The sequence below is a fragment of the Coregonus lavaretus genome (genome assembly GCF_964263955.1).
Source record: "Coregonus lavaretus genome assembly, chromosome: 9".
In the NCBI taxonomy this organism is placed as follows: Eukaryota; Metazoa; Chordata; class Actinopteri; order Salmoniformes; family Salmonidae; genus Coregonus; species Coregonus lavaretus.
Window position 1 is genome coordinate 4,258,135 of NC_139996.1, and position 27,219 is coordinate 4,285,353.

Here is a 27,219-nt window from a genome sequence, read left to right on the forward strand (position 1 = left end):
AAATCGAATTTTCCCATTCGGAGCTAGTTTCTTTCCGAGTTCCCAGTGGTTATGAACGCACTGAAGTCGCAAGTTGGAGATTTCCGAGTTCCCAGTTGTTCTGAACGCGGCATTAGAGGAACGTCCGGAAGGGGATACTTGGGACGTCCCTAAACTCTTAACCGTAACCCTTACCTTAACCATTTTACATTTCAACTTCAGTGGGGTAACGTCAGAGTTGGGACGTCACAAGGAATGTACTTATGAAGCTTGCATTTGGACTTTATTGTTACAATTAATTATTAATGTGTTGTAGACAAAATAATGAAAAGGGTTGTCTGGTAGCCTCAATAAATAGACAAATATTTCGTGACAGTGTGACTATAAGGTTCAATCGGCACAAAGAATGGTTCTGAGATATTGAGAATCAACGTTTTCACATCCCAGATCTCAGAACTGTTCTGTAGTGAATTCTTCTTTCATAACCCATTTAAGGTCCTCATCTTAAATTCACCTAAAACACAAATGTCAATCTAGCCATAAGTTTATATCTGACACTTTTAAAGAAGACTGTAGCTATTTGAATACATACACGACAGAATAACACTATTTTACCAATATATAGTCAGAACACATCAAATACATTAAATGTATTATGATCATCAGACGAATTACTGTCATCACTGAACAACGATGTGACAACATTATTTAGGCTACGTTTTTGTTGTTGTTGCTTGCCTTCCGTTATTGCTGGCTAGACTAGCCTAGATCTGGGTTTCCCAAACACGGTCCTGGGGCCCCACCTGGGTGCACATTTTGTTTTTTTCCCCCCTAGCACTACACAGCTGATCCAAGTAACCAACTGTGTAGTGCTAGGGCAAAAACCAAAACTTGCACCCAGGGGGGGCCCCAGGACCGAGTTTGGGAAACCCTGGCCTAGACCATACTTAGACGGAGATGGCAAAGACATGTGTTCTGATTGGTCCGTCTGTATTTGTTCAGGCTTGTGATTGGATTGCAGATAGAACCTTATAGCGCCAAGTTCTAATGGGTTAATGCTGATAGAACTTTCTAGTTTTTCATTTTTTTCCACTTAAAATTAACTTTTTCAAAAATCTAACTTCACAGACATATGAAGAACCATCTAAAGATCTATTATATGTGACTAACTCATTTTTGACAAAAAAAAATGTCAGATAAAACCTTATAGTCCCAAGGTCTCGATTTGTAGTTGAACAAGTCATTGCATGTATAGATTATTTTTTACTTAAGACTTGACTTTAAAAAAAAAAACTTGTGACTCGACTCGACTTGCTCTTAGAATCTACAACTTGGACTTGACCCGTTCTACTTGGGACTCAGACCTTGTGACTTGATCCCACCTCTGGTAAATATGCAAATATATTACAAAATAAATCCAATCATCACGGACATCATTGTCATATTGATATACTGTATAGGCAAAACATATTTATGCATTTAATTTTTTAATTTACTTCAAATCACAGAAATTCCAAATAGGGCAACAACAACAACAACAGAAAGAAACAAAACAAATTGTCCAAATTCATTTTATTCCTTTGGTGTGGTGTAGGTGAATAGTTTCTGGTATCATGTAACTTGTATATACACTAAACTACAATATAATAATTACAATAAATTATCAAATTAGAACAATTGCATGAACAGGAATACATAAGTCTAAGAATTTAAATATGTAGGTGTTCACAAAAGGTTGTATATTCATGTTAGCTAGGTATTATCTAGTGTCTGTCATCTGAACAGCTCAAGCAGTATGTGAAATCCACAGATGGAAAGAAACTTAAAGGGTTAAGTATTAGAATGGAAAATGTGGCACCAACCAAGATGATTGGTCTTGAGGCTTGTTCCCAAATGTATGAACTGTTTTTCATCATATCTCAAATCTAAACATACTATGTCTTATACATTAGGTTATTGAAGACATTCTCCCTCTAACTGTTTTGCTCTCTGTATATTCACCACTAGATTAATTTCAAACATTGTTATTCATCACCATCTACTTTAGACTAGTCCACTTTAGACCATCTACTTTAGACTAGTCCACTTTAGACTAGTCCACTTTAGACTAGTCCACTTTAGACCATCTACTTTAGACTAGTCCACTTTAGACTAGTCCACTTTAGACCATCTACTTTAGACTAGTCCACTTTAGACCATCTACTTTAGACTAGTCCACTTTAGACCATCTACTTTAGACTAGTCCACTTTAGACCATCTACTTTAGACTAGTCCACTTTAGACCATCTACTTTAGACTAGTCCACTTTAGACCATCTACTTTAGACTAGTCCACTTTAGACCATCTACTTTAGACTAGTCCACTTTAGACTAGTCCACTTTAGACCATCTACTTTAGACTAGTCCACTTTAGACCATCTACTTTAGACTAGTCCACTTTAGACCATCTACTTTAGACTAGTCCACTTTAGACCATCTACTTTAGACTAGTCCACTTTAGACTAGTCCACTTTAGACCATCTACTTTAGACTAGTCCACTTTAGACTAGTCCACTTTAGACTAGTCCACTTTAGACTAGTCCACTTTAGACTAGTCCACTTTAGACCATCTACTTTAGACTAGTCCACTTTAGACCATCCACTTTAGACTAGTCTACTTTAGACTAGTCCACTTTAGACTAGTCCACCTTAGACTAGTCCACTTTAGACTAGTCCACTTTAGACCATCTACTTTAGACTAGTCCACTTTAGACCATCTACTTTAGACTAGTCGACTTTAGACCATCTACTTTAGACTAGTCCACTTTAGACTAGTCCACTTTAGACTAGTCCACTTTAGACTAGTCCACTTTAGACTAGTCCACTTTAGACCATCTACTTTAGACTAGTCAACTTTAAACCATCTACTTTAGACTAGTCCATTTTAGACCATCTACTTTAGACTAGTCCACTTTAGACTAGTCCACTTTAGACCATCTACTTTAGACTAGTCCACTTTAGACCATCTACTTTAGACTAGTCCACTTTAGACTAGTCCACTTTAAACCATCTACTTTAGACTAGTCCACTTTAGACCATCTACTTTAGACTAGTCCACTTTAGACTAGTCCACTTTAGACCATCTACTTTAGACTAGTCCACTTTAGACTAGTCCACTTTAGACCATCTACTTTAGACTAGTCCACTTTAGACCATCTACTTTAGACTAGTCCACTTTAGACCATCTACTTTCGACTAGTCCACTTTAGACTAGTCCACTTTAGACCATCTACTTTAGACTAGTCCACTTTAGACCATCTACTTTAGACTAGTCCACTTTAGACCATCTACTTTAGACTAGTCCACTTTAGACCATCTACTTTAGACTAGTCCACTTTAGACCATCTACTTTAGACTAGTCCACTTTAGACCATCTACTTTAGACTAGTCCACTTTAGACCATCTACTTTAGACTAGTCCACTTTAGACTAGTCCACTTTAGACCATCTACTTTAGACTAGTCCACTTTAGACCATCTACTTTAGACTAGTCCACTTTAGACTAGTCCACTTTAAACCATCTACTTTAGACTAGTCCACTTTAGACCATCTACTTTAGACTAGTCCACTTTAGACTAGTCCACTTTAGACCATCTACTTTAGACTAGTCCACTTTAGACTAGTCCACTTTAGACCATCTACTTTAGACTAGTCCACTTTAGACCATCTACTTTAGACTAGTCCACTTTAGACTAGTCCACTTTAGACCATCTACTTTAGACTAGTCCACTTTAGACTAGTCCACTTTAGACCATCTACTTTAGACTAGTCCACTTTAGACCATCTACTTTAGACTAGTCCACTTTAGACCATCTACTTTAGACTAGTCCACTTTAGACCATCTACTTTAGACTAGTCCACTTTAGACTAGTCCACTTTAAACCATCTACTTTAGACTAGTCCACTTTAGACCATCTACTCTAGACTAGTCCACTTTAGACTAGTCCACTTTAGACCATCTACTTTAGACTAGTCCACTTTAGACCATCTACTTTAGACTAGTCCACTTTAGACCATCTACTTTAGACTAGTCCACTTTAGACCATCTACTTTAGACTAGTCCATTTTAGACCATTTACTTTAGACTAGTCCACTTTAGACCATCTACTTTAGACTAGTCCACTTTAGACTAGTCCACTTTAAACCATCTACTTTAGACTAGTCCACTTTAGACCATCTACTTTAGACTAGTCCACTTTAGACTAGTCCACTTTAGACTAGTCCACTTTAGACTAGTCCACTTTAGACTAGTCCACTTTAGACCATCTACTTTAGACTAGTCCACTTTAGACCATCTACTTTAGACTAGTCCACTTTAGACTAGTCCACTTTAGACTAGTCCACTTTAGACTAGTCCACTTTAGACCATCTACTTTAGACTAGTCCACTTTAGACCAGTCCACTGTAGACTAGTCCACTTTAGACTAGTCCACTTTAGACCATCTACTTTAGACTAGTCCACTTTAGACCAGTCCACTTTAGACTAGTCCACTTTAGACTAGTCCACTTTAAACCATCTACTTTAGACTAGTCCACTTTAGACCATCTACTTTAGACTAGTCCACTTTAGACTAGTCCACTTTAGACTAGTCCACTTTAGACCATCTACTTTAGACTAGTCCACTTTAGACTAGTCCACTTTAGACCATCTACTTTAGGCTAGAGTAGCTATATCATTATTTTGTGTGTGATATGAATTTCCTTAAGATATATTGACCTTGTGTGATCTAAAATACTTAATGTTAAACGTTATTAAAGCTTGTAATAAAAGTGTGTCTTTGCGGTTTGACGATGACTGTTAACTTGTCAAAGACCACGGTCCAAACGTACCCTGATACACACTACAGTAAGACTGAATATTTACAATGCCTGCCCTTTACCACTGGCCTACTGTATGTGTTCAACTGAATCTGAACCTATGATGTCTATGATTGTACTCAAGCAGAGTGAAACATGTCTGTCTCTTAGTTACCACTGTCTCGATCTATCTACCACTGAATTCAGTTGGTCAGTTTTCCTCTTCTGTGTCGTTTTCCTTAAGCCCAGATCTGAAAAAAATTAATAAAAAAATAGAGAGAAACAAACTTACTTCACAATAAAAATAGACATGATGCTGTTCTATAGAAAAATAAAATGAGAGGAAGGGCACCAGTGAAAGCCCTGATGGATAGAATAATACAATGATAAGATAGATGGATAGATATGGTAGATAGGATAGATAAGGTTAGGATGGATATGATATGATAGATAAGGATAGGATGGATGGATAGATATGGTAGATAGGATAGATAAGGTTAGGATGGATATGATATGATAGATAAGGATAGGATGGATGGATAGATATGGTAGATAGGATAGATAAGGTTAGGATGGATATGATATGATAGATAAGGATAGGATGGATGGATAGATATGGTAGATAGGATAGATAAGGTTAGGATGGATATGATATGATAGATAAGGATAGGATGGATGGATAGATATGGTAGATAGGATAGATAAGGTTAGGATGGATATGATATGATAGATAAGGATAGGATGGATGGATAGATATGGTAGATAGGATAGATAAGGTTAGGATGGATATGATATGATAGATAAGGATAGGATGGATGGATAGATATGGTAGATAGGATAGATAAGGTTAGGATGGATATGATATGATAGATAAGGATAGGATGGATGGATAGATATGGTAGATAGGATAGATAAGGTTAGGATGGATATGATATGATAGATAAGGATAGGATGGATGGATAGATATGGTAGATAGGATAGATAAGGTTAGGATGGATATGATATGATAGATAAGGATAGGATGGATGGATAGATATGGTAGATAGGATAGATAAGGCTAGGATGGATATGATATGATAGATAAGGATAGGATGGATGGATAGATATGGTAGATAGGATGGATAAGGTTAGGATGGATGGATAGGATAGATTAAGCCCAGATCTGAAAAAAAATATATATACAGCTGCGGAAAAAATTAAGAGACCACTGCAAAATTATCAGTTTCTCTGAATTTACTATTTATAGGTATGTGTTTGGGTATTTTTTTTTTTTTTAATTGTTTTGATAAACTACTGACAACATTTCTCCCAAATTCCAAATAAAAATATTGTCATTTAGAGCATTTATTTTCAGAAAATGACAACTGGTCAAAATAACAAAAAAGATGCTGTGTTGTCAGACCTCGAATAATGCAAAAAAAATAACTTCATGTTCATTTTTAAACAACACAATAGTAATGTTTTAACTTAGGAAGAGTTCAGAAATCAATATTTGGTGGGATAACCCTGATTTTCAATCACAGCTTTCATGCGTCTTGGGATGCTCTCCACCAGTCTTTCACATTGATGTTGGGTGACTTTATGCCACTCCTGGCGCAAAAAATCAAGCAGCTCGGCTTTGTTTGATGGCTTATGACCATCCATCTTCCTCTTGATCACATTCCAGAAGTTTTCAATGTGGTTCAGGTCTGGAGATTGGGCTGGCCATGACAGGGTCTTGATCTGCTGGTCCTCCATCCACACCTTGATTGACCTGGCTGTGTGGCATGGCGCATTGTCCTGCTGGAAAAACCAATCCTCAGAGTTGGGGAACAATGTCAGAGCAAATGGAAGCAAGTTTTCTTCCAGGACAACCTTGTACAGTGGGGAAAAAAAGTATTTAGTCAGCCACCAATTGTGCAAGTTCTCCCACTTAAAAAGATGAGAGAGGCCTGTAATTTTCATCATAGGTACACATCAATTATGACAGACAAAATGAGAAAAAAAAATCCAGAAAATCACATTGTAGGATTTTTAATGAATTTATTTGCAAATTATGGTGGAAAATAAGTATTTGGTCAATAACAAAAGTTTCTCAATACTTTGTTATATACCCTTTGTTGGCAATGACACAGGTCAAACGTTTTCTGTAAGTCTTCACAAGGTTTTCACACACTGTTGCTGGTATTTTGGCCCATTCCTCCACGCAGATCTCCTCTAGAGCAGTGATGTTTTGGGGCTGTCGCTGGGCAACATGGACTTTCAACTCCCTCCAAAGATTTTCTATGGGGTTGAGATCTGGAGACTGGCTAGGCCACTCCAGGACCTTGAAATGCTTCTTACGAAGCCACTCCTTCGTTGCCCGGGCGGTGTGTTTGGGATCATTGTCATGCTGAAAGACCCAGCCACGTTTCATCTTCAATGCCCTTGCTGATGGAAGGAGGTTTTCACTCAAAATCTCACAATACATGGCCCCATTCATTCTTTCCTTTACACGGATCAGTCGTCCTGGTCCCTTTGCAGAAAAACAGCCCCAAAGCATGATGTTTCCACCCCCATGCTTCACAGTAGGTATGGTGTTCTTTGGATGCAACTCAGCATTCTTTGTCCTCCAAACACGACGAGTTAAGTTTTTACCAAAAAGTTCTATTTTGGTTTCATCTGACCATATGACATTCTCCCAATCCTCTTCTGGATCATCCAAATGCACTCTAGCAAACTTCAGACGGGCCTGGACATGTACTGGCTTAAGCAGGGGGACACGTCTGGCACTGCAGGATTTGAGTCCCTGGCGGCGTAGTGTGTTACTGATGGTAGGCTTTGTTACTTTGGTCCCAGCTCTCTGCAGGTCATTCACTAGGTCCCCCCGTGTGGTTCTGGGATTTTTGCTCACCGTTCTTGTGATCATTTTGACCCCACGGGGTGAGATCTTGCGTGGAGCCCCAGATCAAGGGAGATTATCAGTGGTCTTGTATGTCTTCCATTTCCTAATAATTGCTCCCACAGTTGATTTCTTCAAACCAAGCTGCTTACCTATTGCAGATTCAGTCTTCCCAGCCTGGTGCAGGTCTACAATTTTGTTTCTGGTGTCCTTTGACAGCTCTTTGGTCTTGGTCATAGTGGAGTTTGGAGTGTGACTGTTTGAGGTTGTGGACAGGTGTCTTTTATACTAATAACAAGTTCAAACAGGTGCCATTAATACAGGTAACGAGTGGAGGACAGAGGAGCCTCTTAAAGAAGAAGTTACAGGTCTGTGAGAGCCAGAAATCTTGCTTGTTTGTAGGTGACCAAATACTTATTTTCCACCATAATTTGCAAATAAATTCATTAAAAATCCTACAATGTGATTTTCTGGATTTTTTCCCCTCAATTTGTCTGTCATAGTTGACGTGTACCTATGATGAAAATTACAGGCCTCTCTCATCTTTTTAAGTGGAAGAACTTGCACAATTGGTGGCTGACTAAATAGTTTTTTTCCCCACTGTACGTGGCTTGATTCATGCGTCCTTCCCAAAGACAAATCTGCCCGATTCCAGCCTTGCTGAAGCATCCCCAGATCATCACGATCCTCCTCCAAATTTTACAGTGGGTGCGAGACACTGTGGCTTGTAGGCCTCTCCAGGTCTCCGTCTAACCATTAGACGACCAGGTGTTGGGCAAAGCTGAAAATTGGACTCATCAGAGAAGATGACCTTACTCCAGTCCTCTACGGTCCAATGGTATTTTGCAAACCTCAGCCTGGCTCTTCTTTGCTTCTCATTGATGAAGGGCTTTTTTCTAGCTTTGCACGACTTCAGCCCTGCCCCTAGGAGCCTGTTTCGAACCGTCCTCGCCGTGCACTTCACCCCAGCTGCCGATTGCCATTCTTTTTGTAGGTCACTTGATGTCATCCTACGGTTGTTGAGTGACATTCGAATGAGTTGGCGGTCATCCTGGTCAGTAGAGAGTCGTTTTCGCCCTCTGCCGGTCTGTAGCTTTGTTGTCCCCAATGTCTGCTGCTTGACCTTGTTCTTATGAACCGCCGTCTTTGAAATTTTAAGGATGGAATTAACCTGACGCTCACTGTATCCCTCTGCCAGTAAAGCCAGAATTGAACCCTTCTTTTCCTCACTCAAAACTTTCCTTTTCAACTCTTTTGGCATGGTCAATAGTTATTTTTGGATTAATATTACTTTTGAGGTACTATTAGCACTGTTTTTGCCATCCAGCTGGTCCTATTGCAATAGGATAGTGATGACCACTGCAGTGTTTTTTATACTTGTTAAATAAGATTTGGTTCATGTGATCACCTAATCAGTACCTAATTCAGTAGAATGAGGTGTGCCTGTGTTGGAATTCAACAGACACTGGAATGGAATGGCTGTCATACATGTAGAGATGGATCACTAAAGTGTAGAGATTTAAGAAAAATTTGCGCTGGTCTCTTAATTTTTTCCACAGCTGTATATAGAAACGTAAACTTACTTCACGATAAAAATAGACATGATATAGATTATGGATATAGATTATGGATATAGATTATGGATATAGATTATGGATATAGATTATAGATATAGATTATGGATATAGATTATGGATATAGATTATGGATATAGACTATGGATATAGATTATAGATATAGATTATGGATATAGATTATGGATATAGATTATGGATATATATTATGGATATAGATTATGGATATCGTTTATAGATATAGATTATAGATATAGATTATGGATATAGATTATGGATATAGATTATGGATATAGATTATGATGCTGTTCTTTAGACAAATAAAATGGAGAGGCCGGGAATTAGTTAAAGCCCTGATGGATCAATAGATTAGATAGGATCAATAGGATCAATAGATTAGATAGGATCAATAGGATCAATAGATTAGATAGGATCAATAGGATCAATAGATTAGATAGGATCAATAGATTAGATAGGATCAATAGATTAGATAGGATCAATAGGATCAATAGATTAGATAGGATCAATAGATTAGATAGGATCAATAGATTAGATAGGATCAATAGGATCAATAGATTAGATAGGATCAATAGGATCAATAGATTAGATAGGATCAATAGGATCAATAGATTAGATAGGATCAATAGATTAGATAGGATCAATAGATTAGATAGGATCAATAGGATCAATATATTAGATAGGATGAATAGATTAGATAGGATCAATAGATTAGATAGGATCAATAGGAAGGATAGATTAGATAGGATCAATAGATTAGATAGGATCAATAGATTAGATATGATCAATAGATTAGATAGGATCAATAGATTAGATAGGATAGGATCGATATAATCGATTAGATAGATAGGACAGGATAGATAGGATCGATATAGACAGATAGTAGTAGGCAATACTAATAATTTGTCCTTTGGGAATGTAACCCAAACCCCCTTCCCTCACCCTGAGAGTGTGGTCCCATGACCCTGAGCAGAAGGCCGTTCCGTCAGGAGACACACGCAGAGTGCTGACACGGTTCTCATGTCCAAACAGGATGGACACCCTCGTCCCCTTCAAGACATCCCACACGTTGATGGTGTAGTCGTTGTAGCCACCGAAGAGTAGCCGGCCTTAAGAAGAAAATACATGTCGTCTTTCAACAATATAAACGCAACACATCATCTCTGATAAGAAGGTTCATGTGAGAATAAGCTGTTCATATTCAACAGCAAATGGTAGTAGTGTGATTTAGTACAAATAATGATGGGTTTAGTTAGTGACATGGATCACTAAAGTGTAGACTGGTTAGTGACATGGATCACTAAAGTGTAGACTGGTTAGTGACATGGATCACTAAAGTGTAGACTGGTTAGTGACATGGATCACTAAAGTGTAGACTGGTTAGTGACATGGATCACTAAAGTGTAGACTAGTTAGTGACATGGATCACTAAAGTGTAGACTGGTTAGTGACATGGATCACTAAAGTGTAGACTGGTTAGTGACATGGATCACTAAAGTGTAGACTGGTTAGTGACATGGATCACTAAAGTGTAGACTGGTTAGTGACATAGATCACTAAAGTGTAGACTGGTTAGTGACATGGATCACTAAAGTGTAGACTGGTTAGTGACATGGATCACTAAAGTGTAGACTGGTTAGTGACATGGATCACTAAAGTGTAGACTGGTTAGTGACATGGATCACTAAAGTGTAGACTGGTTAGTGACATGGATCACTAAAGTGTAAACTGGTTAGTGACATGGATCACTAAAGTGTAGACTGGTTAGTGACATGGATCACTAAAGTGTAGACTGGTTAGTGACATGGATCACTAAAGTGTAGACTGGTTAGTGACATAGATCACTAAAGTGTAGACTAGTTAGTGACATGGATCACTAAAGTGTAGACTGGGTAAACAGAAGAGCACATGTACTAGTTGGAGTTAATTAATACAGTATCTTACCACTGAGCGAGAAGTCAACACTGGAGGCACCAAATATGATGCTCTCTTTGGAATAAATGGCCACTTCTCTGTCTGCCCTCAGGTCATACAGACGACACTGAAACAAACACATGCATTAATAACTCCATTTTTTTTTAGCAAACGGGGTAAAATATTTTGACATTGAAAAGGGCGACATAAACTGTGATCAAGCAGTAAATGATATGGATGTGATCACTCACTGTAGCGTCATCGGAACCTGAGGCAAACGCATCTCCACTGGGGTAGTACCTGATGGAGGAGAAACAGCAGGTTATATAGTACCTGATGGAGAGAAACAGCAGGTTATATAGTACCTGATGGAGAGAAACACCAGGTTATATAGTACCTGATGGAGGAGAAACACCAGGTTATATAGTACCTGATGGAGAGAAACACCAGGTTATATAGTACCTGATGGAGAGAAACACCAGGTTATATAGTACCTGATGGAGAGAAACACCAGGTTATATAGTACCTGATGGAGAGAAACAGCAGGTTATATAGTACCTGATGGAGAGAAACAGCAGGTTATATAGTACCTGATGGAGGAGAAACACCAGGTTATATAGTACCTGATGGAGAGAAACACCAGGTTATATAGTACCTGATGGAGAGAAACACCAGGTTATATAGTACCTGATGGAGAGAAACACCAGGTTATATAGTACCTGATGGAGGAGAAACAGCAGGTTATATAGTACCTGATGGAGGAGAAACACCAGGTTATATAGTACCTGATGGAGAGAAACACCAGGTTATATAGTACCTGATGGAGAGAAACACCAGGTTATATAGTACCTGATGGAGAGAAACACCAGGTTATATAGTACCTGATGGAGGAGAAACACCAGGTTATATAGTACCTGATGGAGGAGAAACAGCAGGTTATATAGTACCTGATGGAGAGAAACAGCAGGTTATATAGTACCTGATGGAGGAGAAACACCAGGTTATATAGTACCTGATGGAGAGAAACAGCAGGTTATATAGTACCTGATGGAGGAGAAACACCAGGTTATATAGTACCTGATGGAGGAGAAACACCAGGTTATATAGTACCTGATGGAGAGAAACACCAGGTTATATAGTACCTGATGGAGGAGAAACAGCAGGTTATATAGTACCTGATGGAGAGGAACACCAGGTTATATAGTACCTGATGGAGAGAAACAGCAGGTTATATAGTACCTGATGGAGAGAAACACCAGGTTATATAGTACCTGATGGAGAGAAACAGCAGGTTATATAGTACCTGATGGAGAGAAACACCAGGTTATATAGCACCTGATGGAGGAGAAACAGCAGGTTATATAGTACCCGATGGAGAGAAACACCAGGTTATATAGTACCTGATGGAGAGAAACACCAGGTTATATAGTACCTGATGGAGAGAAACAGCAGGTTATATAGTACCTGATGGAGGAGAAACACCAGGTTATATAGTACCTGATGGAGAGAAACACCAGGTTATATAGTACCTGATGGAGAGAAACAGCAGGTTATATAGTACCTGATGGAGAGAAACAGCAGGTTATATAGTACCTGATGGAGAGAAACAGCAGGTTATATAGTACCTGATGGAGGAGAAACACCAGGTTATATAGTACCTGATGGAGGAGAAACAGCAGGTTATATAGTACCTGATGGAGGAGAAACAGCAGGTTATATAGTACCTGATGGAGAGAAACACCAGGTTATATAGTACCTGATGGAGAGAAACACCAGGTTATATATTACCTGATGGAGGAGAAACACCAGGTTATATAGTACCTGATGGAGGAGAAATAGCAGGTTATATAGTACCTGATGGAGAGAAACACCAGGTTATATAGTACCTGATGGAGAGAAACACCAGGTTATATAGTACCTGATGGAGAGAAACACCAGGTTATATAGTACCTGATGGAGGAGAAACAGCAGGTTATATAGTACCTGATGGAGGAGAAACAGCAGGTTATATAGTACCTGATGGAGGAGAAACAGCAGGTTATATAGTACCTGATGGAGAGAAACAGCAGGTTATATAGTACCTGATGGAGAGAAACAGCAGGTTATATAGTACCTGATGGAGAGAAACAGCAGGTTATATAGTACCTGATGGAGAGAAACAGCAGGTTATATAGTACCTGATGGAGAGAAACACCAGGTTATATAGTACCTGATGGAGGAGAAACACCAGGTTATATAGTACCTGATGGAGAGAAACAGCAGGTTATATAGTACCTGATGGAGAGAAACAGCAGGTTATATAGTACCTGATGGAGAGAAACAGCAGGTTATATAGTACCTGATGGAGAGAAACACCAGGTTATATAGTACCTGATGGAGAGAAACACCAGGTTATATAGTACCTGATGGAGGAGAAACACCAGGTTATATATACCTGATGGAGGAGAAACACCAGGTTATATAGTACCTGATGGAGAGAAACAGCAGGTTATATAGTACCTGATGGAGAGAAACACCAGGTTATATAGTACCTGATGGAGAGAAACAGCAGGTTATATAGTACCTGATGGAGGAGAAACAGCAGGTTATATAGTACCTGATGGAGGAGAAACAGCAGGTTATATAGTACCTGATGGAGAGAAACACCAGGTTATATAGTACCTGATGGAGAGAAACAGCAGGTTATATAGTACCTGATGGAGAGAAACAGCAGGTTATATAGTACCTGATGGAGAGAAACAGCAGGTTATATAGTACCTGATGGAGAGAAACAGCAGGTTATATAGTACCTGATGGAGGAGAAACACCAGGTTATATAGTACCTGATGGAGGAGAAACAGCAGGTTATATAGTACCTGATGGAGGAGAAACAGCAGGTTATATAGTACCTGATGGAGAGAAACACCAGGTTATATAGTACCTGATGGAGAGAAACAGCAGGTTATATAGTACCTGATGGAGGAGAAACACCAGGTTATATAGTACCTGATGGAGGAGAAATAGCAGGTTATATAGTACCTGATGGAGAGAAACACCAGGTTATATAGTACCTGATGGAGAGAAACACCAGGTTATATAGTACCTGATGGAGAGAAACACCAGGTTATATAGTACCTGATGGAGGAGAAACACCAGGTTATATAGTACCTGATGGAGAGAAACACCAGGTTATATAGTACCCGATGGAGAGAAACAGCAGGTTATATAGTACCTGATGGAGAGAAACACCAGGTTATATAGTACCTGATGGAGAGAAACACCAGGTTATATAGTACCTGATGGAGGAGAAACACCAGGTTATATAATACCTGATGGAGAGAAACAGCAGGTTATATAGTACCTGATGGAGAGAAACACCAGGTTATATAGTACCTGATGGAGGAGAAACACCAGGTTATATAGTACCTGATGGAGAGAAACACCAGGTTATATAGTACCTGATGGAGGAGAAACAGCAGGTTATATAGTACCTGATGGAGAGAAACACCAGGTTATATAGTACCTGATGGAGAGAAACAGCAGGTTATATAGTACCTGATGGAGAGAAACACCAGGTTATATAGTACCTGATGGAGGAGAAACACCAGGTTATATAGTACCTGATGGAGGAGAGAAACACCAGATTATATAGTACCTGATGGAGAGAAACAGCAGGTTATATAGTACCTGATGGAGAGAAACAGCAGGTTATATAGTACCCGATGGAGGAGAAACACCAGGTTATATAGTACCTGATGGAGGAGAAACAGCAGGTTATATAGTACCCTTTGATAGGAGAGAAACAGCAGGTTATATAGTACCTGATGGAGGAGAAACAGCAGGTTATATAGTACCTGATGGAGAGAAACAGCAGGTTATATAGTACCTGATGGAAGAGAAACAACAGGTTAATATAGTACCTGATGGAGAGAAACAGCAGGTTATATAGTACCTGATGGAGGAGAAACAGCAGGTTATATAGTACCTGATGGAGAGAAACACCAGGTTATTAGAATGAGAAAGCAGTAAGTACCTGATGGAGGAGAAACAGCAGGTCATATAGTACCTGATGGAGAGAAACAGCAGGTTATATAGTACCTGATGGAGAGAAACAGCAGGTTATATAGTACCTGATGGAGGAGAAACACGCAGGTTATATAGTACCTGATGGAGGAGAAACAGCAGGTTATATAGTACCTGATGGAGAGAAACAGCAGGTTATATAGTACCTGATGGAGAGAAACACCAGGTTATATAGTACCTGATGGAGAGAAACACCAGGTTATATAGTACCTGATGGAGAGAAACACCAGGTTATATAGTACCTGATGGAGGAGAAACAGCAGGTTATATAGTACCTGATGGAGAGAAACACCAGGTTATATAGTACCTGATGGAGAGAAACAGCAGGTTATATAGTACCTGATGGAGGAGAAACAGCAGGTTATATAGTACCTGATGGAGGAGAAACAGCAGGTTATATAGTACCTGATGAGGAGAAACACCAGGTTATATAGTAGGTTATATAGCACCTGATGGAGAGAAACACCAGGTTATATAGTACCTGATGGAGAGAAACAGCAGGTTATATAGTACCTGATGGAGGAGAAACACCAGGTTATATAGTACCTGATGGAGGAGAAACAGCAGGTTATATAGTACCTGATGGAGAGAAACACCAGGTTATATAGTACCTGATGGAGGAGAAACAGCAGGTTATATAGTACCTGATGCCAAGAAGGAGAGAAACGCCAGGTTATATAAGAAACCATGCAAGGACTTTACTTTATTAAGCTTAGTTTTACAGGGACAGTGTCAGCTAGTTTTTCAACTGCAGTCCCTGGGCTCACTTAATATTAATACAGGGGTATATACCGTATGTCATTGTCAGCGTTGACAGGTCTCTAAGTCCCTTTGAATAAATTAATATCTTGTGACCTCACCTGACGCTGTTGATGTCTGATTCGTGGGTTTCGAAGGACTGGATGCACTGGCCTGAGCGCATGTCCCATACGTTGGCCTTCTTGTCACAGCCCTGCATTAGAAACACAGAAGAAAGATTATGAATTCATGAATTATTGCTGACTTTTTGAAAGGTTTAACCCAAAATAGGGTTTACCTTTTCTGGTTAAATAAAAGGTTAAATGAAAATATCCACATTAGGTCAAATGCAACACAGTTAGTTTCTTTGCAGTCTGGACCACACATGCCCCTAGAGGCGGGGGGGTTGTAATCTCAAGGCTGTCACGATTTCCACACTATGTTGCCTTTTCACCTGTTTCCCCTTATCATTTCAAAACTCTCTCTCTGAATAAAATCGGAAAAAATACAAAAGGAAAGTAAAGATAAAAGACTGGAAAATCGGAGGGAGGTTTAGAAGAGGAGTCAGACTGTTTATTTACCATTTCTCCACTGTGGGACAATACAGTGAAATACTACCAGTCCTCCCCTCACCCCAGTGAAATACTACCAGTCCTCCCCTCACCCCAGTGAAATACTACCAGTCCTCCCCTCACCCCAGTGAAATACTACCAGTGCTCCCCTCACCCCAGTGAAATACTACCAGTCCTCCCCTCACCCCAGTGAAATACTACCAGTCCTCCCCTCACCCCAGTGAAATACTACCAGTCCTCCCCTCACCCCAGAGAAATACTACCAGTCCTCCCCTCACCCCAGTGAAATACTACCAGTCCTCCCCTCACCCCAGTGAAATACTACCAGTCCTCCCCTCACCCCAGTGAAATACTACCAGTCCTCCCCTCACCCCAGTGAAATACTACCAGTCCTCCCCTCACCCCAGTGAAATACTACCAGTCCTCCCCTCACCCCAGTGAAATACTACCAGTCCTCCCCTCACCCCAGAGACGATACTACCAGTCCTCCCCTCACCCCAGAGACGATACTACCAGTCCTCCCCTCACCCCAGAGACGATACTACCAGTGCTCCCCTCACCCCAGAGACGAAGGTGTTGCCTGTCTCAGAAGGAGCCAGGTCCAGACAGAGGACATCGGCGGCGTGTCCATGGAAACTCTGCAACAGCTGACCACTCTCCACATCCCATAACGCGCAGGTTCCGTCTCCGCTCGATGTCAGGATCTGGAACGCGAAGGGGTTCCATACAGGAGGTGAATACTAACCGCCACTTAGTATTCATTGAATGTCAAATGGGAGACTAAGTGAAAATGTGACTTAAGGTAAAGGTTAGGATTCACCCCATAATGTACATATGGGACCGGTTTCCCAGACCTATATTAGACTCATTTCAGGACAAAAAAATATTATATATTGAATATATCAGGGAAACCAGCCCACAGAGAGCAAAGTACAACCACACAGGTCAGAAGGAAGTCATTCTAATACCGTTGGCTGTTCAGATTCAGAATTCCAAATTCTCTGACACTGCCCTATAAATAGAGCTGTCTTGGCCGAGACTAAAGCATGTGACTAACCACATCCAATCGGGGAACATTTGATAGTTGTGAATTATTAAACAAGAATGGAAGTTATTTCCAGGTCGGGCATAGAGTGCAGCACAGTATGACAGGCAGTGATTTCCCATTACTCATCTGCCATAGGAAAGTAGAAGAAATTCAGATGCCATATCCTAATTTGATCATCCTGTTGCAGAAATGTTCCTGCCCTGCAGGAAATGCAAACTTGTAGTGTATTTGAGGTTTAAAAAGGTTTCCCAAGTTTGTAATTTCCACTTTAAAATGTCAGACTTGATTTGCCCTAACAAAAAATATATCAACCCCTACTAAAAAAAATCCATGAATTATAATCCACATAACAATTCACATTTCCTGTTGCTGCAGGATTATTTTCCCGATGAGTGAAACTGGCTCAAATCAAGATTCGGCATATCTGTAGGTTTTTCTTTTAAACTGAATTTGCAACAATCAAGTAATTCAATGAGCAAATCCAAACCTTGGTAAAGACAAACAACAAAATATACAAATGTACGACAAATAATCATTACATCAGAAGAAGATGAAAAGGTGTCTTCTCTAACCTGCATGTCTGAGTTGGTGAAGCTACAGGCGGATAAGTAGTTGGTGTGCATGGCGACAGACTTCTTTTTCGCTGCCAGGTTCTCATTCTTGTCCAAGGACAGAGGGTACACTGAGCACTTGTTGTCCAGACCACTGAAATACAATCCATTTTAAATTTACAATGCTTCACAGTAACACAGCAGAAGCGCAGTGGCACAGTGGGGAAATGGAGCGTCCGGGTGGAGCTGGGGAACTTACCCACAGGCCACTGCACATCCAGAAGGAGCGTAGGCACAGGCCATCACCCAGGTGCACGGCATGGTCACTGCATGCTCCTAGAAGACACCATGTTATAAAGGTACAATCAGCGTCGTCATGGTCACTGCATGCTCCTAGAGGAGACCATGTTATAAAGGTACAATCAGCGTCGTCATGGTCACTGCATGCTCCTAGAAGACAATCAGCGTTTTTGAGGGGATCAGTTTCAGCAAGGCGACGAGGCGCAGAATGTCCAATCTTGATCAGATAATGAGTAGTTATTTGGGACGCAAGGTGATTTCATCAGTGATTCTGCACAGCACAGTTCTGTACAGTTCAACTGCAATGTAATCAATCTCAAAATACACAAGTGAAACTCAACAACATGACATCATCAACTCATCGGGGAAACTCCCTGCTTGCGAAAATAAGCAACCACAACAACAGAATTTAAATCTGCCAAAGGATTTGGCCGAGAGAAACTATTGGCTCTTCCTATGGAAAGGCAAGAATAGAACTTGCTATGAAAATCAATGACTGTGTCCCGAATTTCACCCTATTCCCTATATAGTACCATGACTATGTCCCGAATTTCACCCTATTCCATTTTACATTTACATTTTAGTCATTTAGCAGACGCTCTTATCCAGAGCGACTTACAGGAGCAATTAGGGTTAAGTGCCTTGCTTAAGGGCACATCGACAGATTTTTCACCTAGTCGGCTCGGGGATTAGAACCAGCGACCTTTCGGTTACTGGCACAACGCTCTTAACCACTAAGCTACCTGCCGCCTATTCCCTATATAGTACCATGACTGTGTAAATGTTGTGTAATTGTGTGATGCAAAAGAGACCTTGGTTTCAATGGGACTCAAAAGGTAACAAAAATATATATATAAAAAAAAAAATTGTGCACTACTTTTGACTAAGTTCCATAGCAGTGGCGTGTCCAGAACATTTTGAATGGGGTGGCCATTTTGAATGGGGTGGCCAAGGTGGGGCACAGACCCAGTTTAGTAGGGGGGTTGGGGGCGGGGGGGGGATAAACATTTTTTTACCTTAATCGATGCAAGGTGGATTTTTTTCAATATACTGTAATTCTTGATGGTTCAACGCATGAAACGCTTCAGCTCAGGTTTGGTACACTTCCCCGTTCAAATCAATCATGAATCAATTCCAAAAGGTGTTAACAGTGTTTGCGTTCAAGGTCAGGATCTTATCTAAGGGCATTAGCATACAGCAGTAAAGTGCCAGAGTGTGAATTACACCGTGACATTCAGGGTCTCTATGTTTTTTAAACAACACCTCCTCATGTGTCCACACGTTTGCACCCGCACAACATTTCCTATCGGCTGTCGAGTAAAGACGTAATTTAACTGTAAAATGTGTGACCTTTTTAAACGTGTCACGAACACAACCAGTCGTGACGTTTTCATCTGATTGTCAAACAAATCAATTCAAAAAAAGTCTGCTCCAAAATAATTCCAGCCTCCGAACAGTGCACTGTACACCCGCCATTTGAATGCAACGGGACATCTATTACAAACACCATTAGGGTAATGACATCCAGCCTACAAAGTGGTGTGTATTCATCCAAGGGAAGCCAGGCTTCCCAAAATATGTTAACAATAAAAAAAGAAACAAACGTATACAATTATTTCTCATTCGAGTATATCCGTGTTTCATAATTTTCCTTCAATTGGCAAGAGGCTGAATTTATTTAACCTGAAAGGGCATCCGAGCGATTGAAACAGCGCCCCTCTGTCTTAGTATCTGTAGCCCATGTATCTGATGCTGTCTGGCCAAAAAGAGTATGACATGTCATACTCTTTTTGACCAGACAGCATCAGATACTTGGGCTACAAATGCTAAGACAGAGGGGCGCTGTTTCACTCGCTCTGATGTTTTCTTCGGTGAGATTGATGAGTCTTGGTTGAAAATGATCAATATATTCAGAGACGACATATCAGATTTCTGGGTGGGGGGGGGGGGGGTGCTCCTTTTGCCAGTGCTTCAAAGGGAGCACTGGCAATGTCACAGGTCAAAAGGGCACAGGTCAAAGGTTGTGCACCTTGTAGGGAATAGGGTGCTATTTGGGATGCACAAATGTTCTCGTTCATCCAAAATCAGATCAAATAACTACAGAAGTCTCTCTATTTCTCCAAGCATTTGTCAACTCTATAGCCTTTCCCTCTGGACAGAGAAAAAAATATTCCCTACCTTGTTAGTTGTGAAGGCATCCCATACAATCACTTTTCCATCCTGAAAATAAGTTAGATTAGGAAAAAAACATTAGAAGTGGCACACAGGCCTAAGATTCTCTACATTTCCAACAAAATGCCACAAATGTTATAACCACTGAAAGCAGTCCATATTATTTTAAACAGTAACTCAGTATCTCAGCGGTGGTTACTGAATGGACACATCCGTTTTAGGACCTTTCCAAACCTCTAATTCAGCTATGATGTGCTTACAATAAGAGACGAAGAGGCAAAGCGAGAGGGTTTACTCCGCACAAAATCTGTCCACGAAAATTTGATCACAAATTGAGGAATTGTTGTATGGAGGTCAATGAGAGTGTCGGATTTGGTCAACAAAAACTTGAATTGCTAATTTGCTATGTGAGGCTTATTTGATTGAATAGAAGTTTCTTAATGGTTAGGTTATTACGAAGGCACTTATATAAGTGGACGCACGTGGCATTTCAGCAACTTTGAAAAAAAATAAACTTTATATCAGAGCTGTGCCTGTTGTTCATGCGCATATCTGCCCTCTCATTGGCTAGAATGGTCCCACCTGATCTCGCCTCCTCCCGCCTGCCTTCCATCTTTGAAGACATGTATTTCCATTGTTAGAGCGGTCACTCGACTATCTTGTCAATATAATAGTACATCTTTACAGAGTTAAAGACTGTTTCAGGTTGGATATTTGCGCTTTCAAACATTTTTTTTACATTTACATGTTTTGTCATTTAGCAGACTCTAACTGTAAGTCGCTCTGGATAAGATAACAACAATGATTAGGCCTCTACTTCCAGCTTATACATACTATATACATTTTATGGAAACAGTCAATTTTACAATAATTATATTTTGTTTGTTTTTGCTCCTGAACTTCCTCTACCCTCTCTGATCATTTTCATGATGTCCATCCGGTTTGCCTCTACATGCCATATCCCCCAAACTGTGCTCTTTTTCACAAAAGCTCTCAACCTATAAACTATATACGTATTATGGACACAGTATGTTTTACATTAGTTATCTTGTTGTTATTAGTCCCAACCTTCAGCTCCATTCAACCCCTCCCATCTATCTCTTAACACCATCCATATTGGATTTCTACTTGCCATATATTTCTCAACTGTACAATTATGGTCTTTAATGCAGGGCCGACAGACAAGTTCATTACATTTTCCCCCTTCCACTTTCCTCTTCCATTTTTGCGGTAATGCTGCAATTATTTGGTTGTAATTTTGGGTAGAGCAGACCTTTCCATATGTTTTTGTTAGCTGCATGTGCGACATAACTCCACCAGTTCTACCTATGATATCATTTACAAAGATTATACCTTTTTTTTTTTTTTTTCTTCTTCAAAAAATAATGTTTTTTTAAATCAATTAGTATATTTCAGTTTAACCACAATATTTGTTGCATTATTTGTTCTGTCGTTTCTGGAGGACTAAATTGAAATTGCAACCAACTTTCTTTGGCTTGTTTTAGAAATAGTGATATTTGGGAGATGATTTCCTTTTCAAATAACTGAAAGTGAAAGGTTGTAATCTGAATAAAGGGAAAAAGGCCATTCTTGAACATGGTGTGAGACAATTGTACTAATTTGCTAGAGAACCAATTCGGATTTAAGTATAACTTTTGTATGACCGAAGCTTTTAGTGATAGGTCTAATGCTTTAATATTTAATAATTTCTGTCCTCCGAATTCATATTCATTATATAAATAGGCCCGTTTAATTTTGTCTGGCTTGCCATTCCAAATAAAATGGAATATTTTTTTCTCATATAATTAAAAAAACTGTTCTCTAGGTGTAGGCAAGACCATAAGCAAATAGGTAAACTGGGATAATACTAAAGAGTTAATCAGGGTGATTTTTCCACAAATAGACAGGTATTTACCTTTCCATTGTAGCAAGATCTTATATATTTTTTCTAACTTTCTATTAATATTTATTGGAGTGAGATCATTTCATTTGGGATATGTATTCCGAGTATATCCACATCACCATCAGACCATTTTATTGGTAAACTACACGGTAATGTAAATGTTTTATTTTTTAGTGATCCAATACGCAATATAGTACATTTATCATCATTTGGTTGTAATCCAGAGAGGTTAGAAAATGTATCTAGATCCACTACGAGGCTGTGGAGGGATTCAAGTTGTGGATTTAAAAGAAAACATGAATCATCAGCGTACAATGACACCTTTGTTTTTAAGCCCTGGATTTCTAATCCCTTGATATTATTGTTGGATCTGATTTTAATATCTCAATGGCAATAATAAATAAAAAATTGCCGACCATCCAACCCTGGAGTTTTCCCGGACTTAAAGTCTTTAATTGCGTCCAGAAGTTCCTCCTCTGTAATTTCACCTTCACATGAGTCTTTCTGTATGGCTGTTAATTTTACATTATCAATAGAAAAAAAATCCATACAATTAGCTTCAGATAGAGGAGATGGAGGCGACTGAAAAGAAAACATATCCTTAAAGTACTTTGCTTCCTCCTTCAAAATATAATTAGGTGAATCATGGTTGACTGTCATTTGTAACCAGTTTCAGTAAATTCTTTTTGGTAGCATTTCTATGTTAAAGATTAAAAAAGAATTTGGTGCATTTTTCCCCATATTCCATCCAGTTTGCTTTATTTTTATAATATATTACACTTGATCTTTCTTGAATAAGTTTCTCAATTTATTTTTATTTTTTCTCTAATTTATTCTGAGCCTCTATGTTACAGTTTTTATTGCTATATATCTGTTCTGTTAGACCTTCTATTTCCTTTGTTAGTATGGACTCTTTTGACCTAAATTGCTTTTGTTTTCAAAATGAGTATTTGCATGGCCTCTAAAGGCACCTTTAAAAGTGTCCCATACAATAAGGGGATTTACTGTACCTATGTTATGATGGAACAATTCAGTTATAAATTCCTCTGTCCTAGTTAAAAACAAGTTATTATCCAATAGGCTTTGATTACATTTCCAATATCCTCGCCCACGTGGAAATTCAGTAAGAGTAATGTATATGCCAATTATATGATGGTCTGACCGCATTCTGTCCCCTATCAACACTATTAAAACTTTTGGTGCCAATGAGAATGACATAAGAAAGAAGTCAAGCATTCCCTATTCCTAGTTGAATTAGTTAGGGAGCGTAAACAAAGTGCAAACTTTTTTTACATTCAAATTTCAATAGCTCTTTGGTCATGTGACCTACTGGCCTCAAACAAGGTTCAGAATGTCCACTGACTACCCTTCTATATTGCACACCCTTTTGTTTGTCCCTTTTAATCTCAGGTGATTTTACATGAATTTTTCCAAATGTAAAATTTCAATAGCTCCTTGGTCATGTGACCTACTGGCCTCAAACAAGGTTCAGAATGTACACTTAGTGGGCCTACCATGGACAGCGACCGTCCATATATTTAGAGTGGTGACTGCATGAACGCATCTTTTAGGGACTTCAGAAACCTGCCCAATAATCCAATACTCACCTGTGAGGAGCTGACAATCCTCCTCTTGTCCTTACACCAGTCCATGCAGAGAACTTTGTTGCCATGTCCCTTCAGAGTCCGCCGGGTCTTCATGATAAACTGGCCCAGTCCATCCACCTTCTCCGCCACCTGGTGTACTGTTGTAGAGAGTATGGACCAAGATCCAATGTTAAAAGTGGTTAGTTGTGGACCAATATCAGACATTAGTGCAAATGACTGAGCACGCCCCCATTCTCATCGACGGGGCTGTAGTGGAACAGGTTGAGAGCTTCAAGTTCCTTGGTGTCCACATCACCAACGAACTATCATGGTCCACACACACCAAGACAGTTGTGAAGGGGGCACGACAAAACCTATTCCCCCTCAGGAGACTGAAAATATTTGGCATGGGTCCTCAGATCCTCAAAAAGTTATACAGCTGCACCATCGAGAGCATCCTGACTGGTTGCATCACCGCCTGGTATGGCAACTGCTCGGCCTCCGACCGCAAGGCACTACAGAGGGTAGTGCGTACGGCCCAGTACATCACTGGGGCCAAGCTTCCTGCCATCCAGGACCTCTATACCAGGCAGTGTCAGAGGAAGGCCCTAAAAATTGTCAAAGACTCCAGCCACCCTAGTCATAGACTGTTCTCTCTGCTACCGCACAGCAAGAGGTCCCGGAGAGCCAAGTCTAGGTCCAAAAGGCTACTTAACAGCTTCTACCCCCAAGCCATAAGACTCCTGAAAAGCTAATCATGGCTACCCAGACTATTTGCACTGCCCCCCCCCCACCCCACCCCATCCCCCTCTTCTATGCTGCTGCTACTCTGTTTACTATTTATGCATAGTCACTTTAACTCTACCCACATGTACATATTACCTCAATTACCTCGACTAGCCGGTGCCCCCGGCACATTGACTCTGTACCGGTACCCCCCTGTATATAGCCTCCCTACTGTTATTTCCCATTGACTCTGTACCAGTACCCCCTGTATATAGCCTCCCTACTGTTATTTCCCATTGACTCTGTACCAGTACCCCCTGTATATAGCCTCCCTACTGTTATTTCCCATTGACTCTGTACCGGTACCCCCTGTATATAGCCTCCCTACTGTTATTTCTCATTGACTCTGTACCGGTACCCCCTGTATATAGCCTCCCTACTGTTATTTCCCATTGACTCTGTACCGGTACCCCCTGTATATAGCCTCCCTACTGTTATTTCCCATTGACTCTGTACCGGTACCCCCTGTATATAGCCTCCCTACTGTTATTTTCCATTGACTCTGTACCGGTACCCCCTGTATATAGCCTCCCTACTGTTATTTCCCATTGACTCTGTACCGGTACCCCCTGTATATAGCCTCCCTACTGTTATTTCCCATTGACTCTGTCCTGGTACCCCCCTGTATATAGCCTCCCTACTGTTATTTCCCATTGACTCTGTACCGGTACCCCCCTGTATATAGCCTCCCTACTGTTATTTTATTTTACTGCTGCTCTTTAGCTATTTGCTTTTATTTTCCTTTCATTAACACTTTTTTCTTTTACATTGTTCTTTTTTTTTTAACGGCATTGTTGGTTAAGGGCTTGTAAGTAAGCATTTCACTGTAATGTCTACACCTGCTGTATTCGGTGCATGTGGCAAATACATTTGGATTTGATTTGATTTGTTTAGGGGATCAATCTAACGTTAGAGTGGTTAGTTATAGAGACCAAGCAATATCCAACGTTAGTGTACTGTTGTTATAGGGACAAATATCAGACGTTAGTTAATGAGGTTATCATACCATGAGCTGAGCACTGTCTTAATGTGTTCTAGCGTTAATATATCCCATCGGGTTGGCGATTAATATTAAACCGCAGTAACCGGTTAGAGATGTTAAAATTCGTCTCTCTGATCTCAACAAGGTCGACAAACTAAGCGCCATCTCGGCTATAATACAACTGTGCTTTTGAGTGTGAAAATAAATCGCAAATGGTGGAGTAAATTCAACCAAAGGCTATATGTCTAATTGCAGATGGAAATGCAGCTTGTCATTTGAACAAATACGAGTGGGGAAAAAATAATACATGGTCGAGCAAGTGGCTTTAAATATTATAACCATTTACAAATTAATGAAGAATTACCTACTTTCTTCAAATGACCGATTCAATGCACTGTAGCCTAATAATAGCAATATGACAAATTCACAATATAGGCCTATATATATGTATATATATATTATAATATGGTCGTGTATAAATGTTTCATGCAATCCTATTCGGAAGGCATATGATGTTTTGATTCGGGGGCCTTCACTTTCCTTCCGTCTCTCATTTTCAGCACCACTCACGTTCGACATCGTGCAGCTTCGCTCTTTCGTCCTCCAGCTTCGTTTTCAACGTGTCCGATTCCGCTTTTAGGTTAGTGAGAGTCTCATTCGGTTGTACCTCCTGTGTAGCCATTTCAGGGTTTGTGGAAAATCTCATATATATTCCCGTTGTCAGAGAAGCTGCGGGTAGCAAAAAATATATATATTTGCAAGCGAAAAGGACGCGGGCTCACAGCTGATGCAGCTGTCATGACGTCATTTAAAAGATGCTCTCCCAGTGTTCTAGAGAGGAGGGAGGCTGGCACCCGCACCATGTAGGCTACATCCTCAACTGCGCAATAGCGATGATAAAAAAATGTTGTGTAACTTCCATTACCACTAATGTTGTTGTGCATGACGCAAAAAGAGAGAGAGGTTTTTCCCTCAACCATAATAGAACATTCTAGACATGGTCAACACTGATGCTATCATGCAGGTCTAAAGCATATGCTGTATAAATGTGTAAGAAATCATTACAAACAGAAACATTATCAACTAATAGAACATTTTATTCACATGTAATTCATTTTAGGCACAGTGCCTTCAGAAAATATTCACAAGCCTTGACTTTTTCCCCCCACATTTTGTTGTTACAACCTGAATTTAAAATGGATTACATTTAGATTTGTCGTCACGGGCCTACACACAATACCCCATAATGTCAAAGTGGAATCATGTTTTTCAAATGTTTACATTTTAATTAAAAATGAAAAGCTGAAATGTCTTGAGTCAATTAGTATTCAACCTTTTGT

General features: G+C 39.9%; 1 protein-coding gene across 1 annotated transcript; it reads right to left on the reverse strand.

The window, feature by feature from the left end:
• Positions 1–9,588: 9,588 nt before the first annotated feature.
• On the reverse strand, positions 9,589–26,597 carry LOC311134825 (guanine nucleotide-binding protein subunit beta-5a; the record flags this gene model as incomplete). The annotated part of the gene is made up of 11 exons (XM_084168605.1): positions 26,450–26,597; positions 24,133–24,269; positions 20,629–20,670; positions 18,410–18,486; positions 18,172–18,304; positions 17,112–17,255; positions 16,102–16,193; positions 11,431–11,479; positions 11,210–11,306; positions 10,208–10,374; positions 9,589–9,600 (listed from the first exon to the last, which is right to left on the reverse strand). Exons 1-11 carry the CDS (start codon positions 26,583–26,585, stop codon positions 9,589–9,591), a joined length of 1,086 nt encoding a protein of 361 aa, XP_084024731.1. The 5' UTR covers positions 26,586–26,597.
• Between the last annotated feature and the right edge of the window lie 622 nt (positions 26,598–27,219).